Source organism: Haliotis cracherodii, unplaced genomic scaffold (genome assembly GCF_022045235.1).
Source record: "Haliotis cracherodii isolate W230 unplaced genomic scaffold, xgHalCrac1.p SCAF_23, whole genome shotgun sequence".
Taxonomy (NCBI): domain Eukaryota; kingdom Metazoa; phylum Mollusca; class Gastropoda; order Lepetellida; family Haliotidae; genus Haliotis; species Haliotis cracherodii.
This window is the reverse complement of record NW_027266279.1, coordinates 2,824,407-2,832,365: the sequence shown is the minus strand read 5'-3', so window position 1 is coordinate 2,832,365 and position 7,959 is coordinate 2,824,407. Positions and strand designations below refer to the sequence as shown.

General features: G+C 40.6%; 1 protein-coding gene across 1 annotated transcript; it reads right to left on the bottom strand.

Moving 5' to 3' along the window:
• Positions 1–772: 772 nt before the first annotated feature.
• LOC139471915 (late cornified envelope-like proline-rich protein 1) lies at positions 773–1,108 on the bottom strand. The gene has a single exon (XM_071254423.1). The coding sequence runs from the start codon at positions 1,106–1,108 to the stop codon at positions 773–775; it is 336 nt and encodes a 111-aa protein (XP_071110524.1).
• Positions 1,109–7,959: the final 6,851 nt, after the last annotated feature.

The following is a 7,959-nucleotide window of genomic DNA, read 5'->3' as shown; positions in this document are numbered from 1 at the left end:
GGCTGTCATCATGAAAGAGCAAGTTATAATATAGTACAGGGGATACCATCGTGAAAGAGCATGTCATAGTGGATTATCAGGGATACCATCATGAAAGAGCAAGTTATAATATAACATAGGGGATACCATCGTGAAAGAGCATGTCATAGTGGATTATCAGGGATACCATCGTGAAAGAGCATGTCATAGTGGATTATCAGGGCTGTCATCATGAAAGAGCAAGTTATAATATAGTACAGGGGATACCATCGTGAAAGAGCATGTCATAGTGGATTATCAGGGATACCATCATGAAAGAGCAAGTTATAATATAACATAGGGGATACCATCGTGAAAGAGCATGTCATAGTGGATTATCAGGGATACCATCGTGAAAGAGCATGTCATAGTGGATTATCAGGGCTGTCATCATGAAAGAGCAAGTTATAATATAGTACAGGGGATACCATCGTGAAAGAGCATGTCATAGTGGATTATCAGGGCTGTCATTATGAAAGAGCATGTTATGCTGCACTGGAAGGTTGTCATGTGATCATGAAGGAGCATGTTATAATGGATGAAATGCCTCACAGAAATGGTGGAACAAGTGGGGCTCTCTATTGCCTCACACTTGTTGGAACATCGGGCTCTCTACTGCCTCAGACAAATGGTGGAACAAGTGAGGCTCTCTATTGCCTCACACTTGGTGGAACATGTAGTGCTCTCTATTGCCTCACACTTGGTGGAACGTTGGGCTCTATATTGCCTCACACTTGTTGGAACATTGGGCTCTCTATTGACTCACACAAATGGTGGAACAAGTTGGGCTCTCTATTGCCTCACACTTGGTGGAACATGTAGGGCTCTCTATTGCCTCACACTTGGTGGAACATGTAGGGCTCTCTATTGCCTCACACTTGGTGGAACAAGTGGGGCTCTCTATTGCCTCACACTTGATGGAACATGTGGGGCTCTCTATTGCCTCACACTTGGTGGAACAAGTGGGGCTCTCTATTGCCTCACACTTGTTGGAACATGTGGGGCTCTCTATTGCCTCACACTTGGTGGAACATGTGGGGCTCTCTATTGCCTCACACTTGGTTGAACGTTTGGCTCTCTTTTGGCTCATACTTGGTGGAACGTTGGGCTCTCTATTGCCTCACACTTGGTGGAACATGTGGGGCTCTCTATTGCCTCACACTTGTTGGAACATTGGGCTCTCTATTGCCTCACACAAATGGTGGAACAAGTGGGGCTCTCTATTGCCTCACACTTAGTGGAACATGTAGGGCTCTCTATTGCCTCACACTTGTTGGAACATGTAGGGCTCTCTATTGCCTCACACTTAGTGGAATATGTGGGGCTCTCTATTGCCTCACACTTGGTGGAACATGTAGGGCTCTCTATTGCCTCACACTTAGTGGAACATGTTGGGCTCTCTATTGCCTCACACTTGGTGGAACATTGGGCTCTCTATTGCCTCACACTTGGTGGAACATGTGGGGCTCTCTATAGCCTCACACTTGGTGGAACATGTGGGGCTCTCTATAGCCTCACACTAGTTGGAACATTGGGCTCTCTATTGCCTCACACAAATGGTGGAACAAGTTGGGCTCTCTATTGCCTCACACTTGGTGAAACATGTAGGGCTCACTATTGCCTCACACTTGGTGGAACATGTGGGTCTCTCTATTGCCTCACACTTGAAGGATCATGTGGGGCTCTCTATTGCCTCACACTTGGTGGAACATGAGGGGCTCTCTATTGCCTCACACTTGTTGAAACGTTGGGCTCTCTATTGCCTCACACTTGGTGGAACATGTGGGGCTCTCTATTGCCTCACACTTGGTGGAACATGTGGGGCTCTCTATTGCCTCACACTTGATGGAATGTTAGGCTCTATTAATGTTTGTGCTGTTCACTTTTCATTTCAGAGTCAGCACATCCATATCACATGCTGAGAAATTAAGATCAATCGTGCTCTTTACTTGAAGCATATTGGAGTCAGTACATCCATATCACATGCTGAGAATATAAGAATTTAAGATCAATCGTGCTCTTCACATAGCACATAGCAGAGACTGTTACATCCATATCACATGCTGGGAATTTAAGATCAATCGAGCTGTTCACTTGAAGCATATTGGAGTCAGTACATCCCTTTCACATGCTGAGAAATTAAGATCAATCGTGCTCTTTACTTGAAGCATATTGGAGTCATTACATCCATATCACATGCTGAGAATTTAAGAATTTAAGATCAATCGTGCTCTTCACATAGCACATAGCAGAGACTGTTACATCCATATCACATGCTGGGAATTTAAGATCAATCGTGCTCCGCCCTTGAAACATTGGAGTCAGTACATCCATATCACATGCTGGGAAATTAAGATCAACCATGCTCTTCCCTTGAAGCATATTGGAGTCAGTACATTCATATCACATGCTGAGAATTTAAGAATTTAAGATCAATCAGGGTCTTGCCTTGAAGCATATTGGAGTCAGTACATTGAAATCACATGCTGAGAATTTAAGATTTTGAAGATCAATCATGCTCTTCACATAGCACATAGCAGAGACTGTTATATCCATATCACATGCTGGGAAATTAAGATCAATCGTGCTCTTCCCTTGAAACATATTGAAGTCAGTACATCCAGATCACATGCTGGGAAATTAAGATCAATCGAGCTGTTCACTTGAAGCATATTGGAATAAGTACATCCCTTTCAAATGCTGAGAATTTAAGATCAATCATGCTCTTCACTTGAAGCATATTCGAGTCAGTACACCTGTATCATATGCTGGGAAATTAAGATCAATCGTGCTCCTTACTTGAAAGTTGAAACATATTGGAGTCAGTGCATCCATATCACATGCCGAGAAATTAAGATCAATTGTGCTCTTCACTTGAAACATATTGGGGTCAGTACATCCAGATCACATGCTGAGAATTTAAGAATTTAAGATCAATCGTGCTCTTCACATAGCACATAACAGAGACTGTTATATCCATATCACATGCTGGGAAATTAAGATCAATCGTGCTCTTCCCTTGAAACATATTGAAGTCAGTACATCCAGATCACATGCTGGGAAATTAAGATCAACCGTGCTCTTCCCTTGAAGCATATTGGAGTCAGTACATCCATATCACATGCTATGAATTTAAGAATTTAAGACCAATCATGCTCTTCACATAGCACATAGCAGAGACTGTTATATCCATATCACATGCTGAGAAATTTAAGAGCAATTGTGCTGTTCACGAGATGCAGAGCAGAGACTGTTATATCCATATCACATGCTGGGAAATTAAGATCAATCGTGCTCTTCCCTTGAAGCATATTGGAGTCAGTACATCCATATCACATGCTGGGAAATTAAGATCAACCGTGCTCTTCCCTTGAAGCATATTGAAGTCAGTACATCCAGATCACATGCTGAGAATTTAAGAATTTAAGATCAATCATGCTCTTCATATAACATAGCAGAGACTGTTATATCCAGATCACATGCTGAGAAATTTAAGAGCAATTGTGCTGTTCACGAGATGCAGAGCAGAGACTGTTATATCCAGATCACATGCTGAGAAATTTAAGTTCATGCTCTTCACTCCATAAGTTTAAATGACACATACTGTTAGAAGGTGTAGTTATTGTGTACGATCATGAAACTGTGTCATTTTGTCAGTTTAGTGAAAAATGGTAACTTATCAACTGATGCCCCATAACAATTAAAACATCCACATTAAATATTTTTGTCAATTCCTGAGAGAAAAGTAAATCAGATATGAAATCATATTGATTTGTATTTTACATATATCAGAAAGGTTTTCATGGAAGTTAAAGCTACACTGTTGCAATGCCTTGAAAGAGAAATATAGGATTCAAGTCACTGTTTAAGATCCTGGTCAGAATGGTCGTTAAAATGAAAAGGTAGCATTCAGATGAACACTTATGAAGGAGTTTTAATAAACACAGAATATTTCATTGAATGAATACTCCAAGTATTCTGACACTGAAATTATAGGCATCTGTATTTTTACCCCAAGGCTGATCTGGTGGCAGAATAGGTCCCCAGGATCCCATGCCTGGAGTAACATGTATAACATAAGGGAGCCTTGAAGATCCGGGGGTAGAATAGGTCTTCAGCAACCCATGCTTGCTGTAAGAGGTGACTAACGGGATCTGGTGGTCAGGCTCGGTTACTTGGTTGAAACATGTCATCGTATCCCAATTGCAGGGATCGATGCTCATGATGTCAATCACTGGATTGTCTGGTCCAGACTCGATTATTTACAGACCGCCGTCATATAGCTGGAATATTGCTGAGTGCGGTGTTAAACAAACAACAAGCTCTCTCACTCTCAGCTTAACTAACATGAGGATTGGGTGGTTACAATGTGTCCTTTGGCTGATGGAGCTTCATTGTGATGGCTCATGATCCTGTGTACAGCACACAAGTCACATATAAGGTGAAGTTAAGCAACGTCGGTATTCCAGCGGAGAGTAGTTGATGGGTGACGTGTTTGGCACCTCGACTCCTGAGTGGTTTTCAGGCTTTGGTCCTGCTCCACACTGAACACATGTAACACATGTGGTGTCTCCTGAGGGTATGGACTTTGTTTGAAATATGTCTCGGTTCACCTAGGAGTGAATGGGTTCGTGCTTGGAGATGGAAGTGCCTCGCAGGCTGCTTAGGTTGTATACTCCCCAGGGATCTGAGAAAGAAAATCGAGTGCACACTGATGCGGTGACCACGGTCATGGTCTCAGCATATTTGAGCAGTTTTAAATAGGAAAGGGCACTATACAAATTCCAGTGGTACAGGACATTGCTCATTCAGTTGACCAATGGGTTGCCTAACCAAGACTAAATTACATACAGGCGGATGTGATAATGCTGGAATATTGCCAACTACAGTGGAAAAAAATATTAACTGCCTTTTTAGTTCTCTTCCAAAATGATATCCGAGTGCCACACCATTTAGACAACACAGACAGCAGTGTTCTCCTTCTCTCCCCAGTGACAATGTCTGATGGAACAATTATTTGGATTCAGATTTTCTTAATCAACATTTTCAAATTTTCTTTGACTATATTGTGTTTCGGTGTTTCATTTGGCTCAGGATGAATGTAATCTGATATTTTTAAGACTAATTCAAAACAAATTCAAAATTTAAATTCTGGCAATTTTTGGGTTGTTTGCACAATTTGAAATACTTTCATGCTCCATGTGAGATTTACAACAGTACAGAAGATGAGAATTTGAGGTGTGTCAACCTGAAAATGCACGAAGACAACAAGCTCAACTGATAAGAAGGGTCTTTTGTGCACAGATGCATATTGATCAGTCTGTAGAAGCATATTGTCCATCAAACTTATGAATATTTTTTTTATTTTTTTATTATCACAGTTACATTTGCCATTGAGTATAATGATAGCTTAATTTCTCAAATCTGTGTTACTACAGAGAAAGGGAAGAATATGGACACCAGATCAGAAATGATGTCAGCTTAAGATTTGAATTTAATATTTGATACTAAAAGGGTTTCAAGAGCTGAAAATGTATTTATGTGTAGAAAATCTACTGCATCAAATATTATATTTATTTTGTGCCAAATATTTTTTCTCTCTTAGTGGGAAAGATCATACTTTATATTAATTATCTATGAAGAGTAATGAAGAGCTTCAGATTGGTGAGAATATGTGTGAAAATGATGGACCACAGGTTTCAGAAATGTTCATTGATGCCAAGGTGAGTTACATTATGGGTAACATCTCTATCAGCATGGTCAGTGACATGCCCCTTTGCAATCTGAAGCACTGATAATGACCCATTTTCTTAATTTGTGCCAACAGCAATGTTTGAGCAGTTGTTGTTTTTTTTCATGTGATATGTAGATGCAATATTTTCTAAATTGTCTTTACCACACTCTCACATCAAACTTTATATGTATGTGATGGATGTTAATATATTGACAATGCAATTTATTTATTGGGACCATCTCACTTGTCCTTGTACATGTGTTGAATATTGATACACTCTTTACAGGTGTTTTCCCCACAGAAGCAATAATGGTGCTTTGAATTGTCAAAGAATATATTTTGGTATCATATGAGATTATTTATTAAAACAGAGCTCTATTTTACTTGTTGAATAAATGTAATTTTGTTAAAAACCGTTTTTGAATTTCATTTGATGGATGTGATGAATACTGATGGTGCATGTAATGTGTTGAATGTGTACGTGATGGTGCATGATTACGTGAAGGTGGATGATTACAGAAGTCCTGCTGTAACACTGTTACAAGCACTGGTTTGTCTGATCCAGAAGTCCTACTGTAACACTGTCACAAGCACTGGTTTGTCTGGTCCAGAAGTCCTGCTGTAACACTGTCACAAGTACTGGTTTGTCTGGTACAGAAGTACTGCTGTAACACTGTCACAAGCACTGGTTTGTCTGGTCCTGAAGTACTGCTGTAACACTGTCACAACCACTGGTTTGTCTGGCACAGAAGTACTGCTGTAACACTGTCACAACCACTGGTTTGTCTGGCACAGAAGTACTGCTGTAACACTGTCACAACCACTGGTTTGTCTGGCACAGAAGTACTGCTGTAACACTGTCACAACCACTGGTTTGTCTGGTCCAGAAGTCCTGCTGTAACACTGTCACAACCACTGGTTTGTCTGGCACAGAAGTACTGCTGTAACACTGTCACAACCACTGGTTTGTCTGGCACAGAAGTACTGCTGTAACACTGTCACAACCACTGGTTTGTCTGGTACAGAAGTACTGCTGTAACACTGTCACAAGTACTGGTTTGTCTGATCCAGAAGCCCTGCTGTCACACTTCTACGATGGCTAGTTAGAGCGTCTTTCTATTCATATCGGGCTCAAAACGAAGACGTGATAGCGATTGAATCAGATTACAATGGGGATATGATATACTGCATAATCTGGGTGATCCCAGTTACAAAGGGGATATGATATACTGGATAACCGGGTGCTTAAATCAAGAAATTACTCTGAACAAACCATTGGTTGATGTTATGACCAACGTCCTATATCGTGGGGGAACGATGACACACAATCAACCAAGTCACCTAGCCTGACAATTCTTTCGACAAAGAAATGATTGTGGTGACGTGCTCTGAGCCGGCGTCTAAGGCGCCTCGATTCGCTGTGTAGAGTTGCGTCCCTTGGGCACGTAAGAAACCTGTGATTTTGGGTTCGAATTCCGATTCACCCCGATTATGTTTCTATGTTTGTCAGCACCAAACCCGTGCTCGTGTTTTTCAACAAAGAATTAAATGTCCAAGACTTTAAGTTGACACGCCGTGATATAACTGCAATACTGTTCAAAACCAACTTACTGACTGTTACTCGGAATCCCAAGCGGTAGTACAGAGCGGATCAAGTCAATTGTTTTCAGGAATCTTGCCATTCAAACGGGTCTGACAATCTTCAAATTATTACAGATAAATATTTGAATTATCGCCATAGCATTTGTATCTTCTCGGAAAATAAACGTCATTCGTTGATTGATGAGTAAGTTTTCTTAAAAGATGGAAAGGGAATGTTCAAACATCCATAAAACTAAAAGGAAATTAAAACAAATGCAGAAAATCGATATTCCCTACAGCTAATTGTCGCTCTCCTGCTCGTCTTTTGAAGCATATTTGAAGAATTGTTTTTGGATGAGCAACCATCTCCCTTTGAACAACGCTTCTGTTCACCTTTGATATTCTACTATTCGAATACTTGAAGCCGGATATTGAATAGAGGGATATGTTCATCTGTTATGCACAGACAACACAGTACGACTCATTTCAACTTAATACATCTTGTCTTATACTGCTAAACGTACAGACAACCTACTTAACTTTCGATATCGACTTTAACTGTGAAGAAGTCCTTCAGTTCGGCAACTACACACGGTTCCACATTTCCTTGACATTCAGCAGACACC

Bases quoted from the DNA above. Each gene is read 5' to 3' on its own strand.
- LOC139471915 (XM_071254423.1), bottom strand. From the start codon at position 1,108: ATGAGCCAAAAGAGAGCCAAACGTTCAACCAAGTGTGAGGCAATAGAG.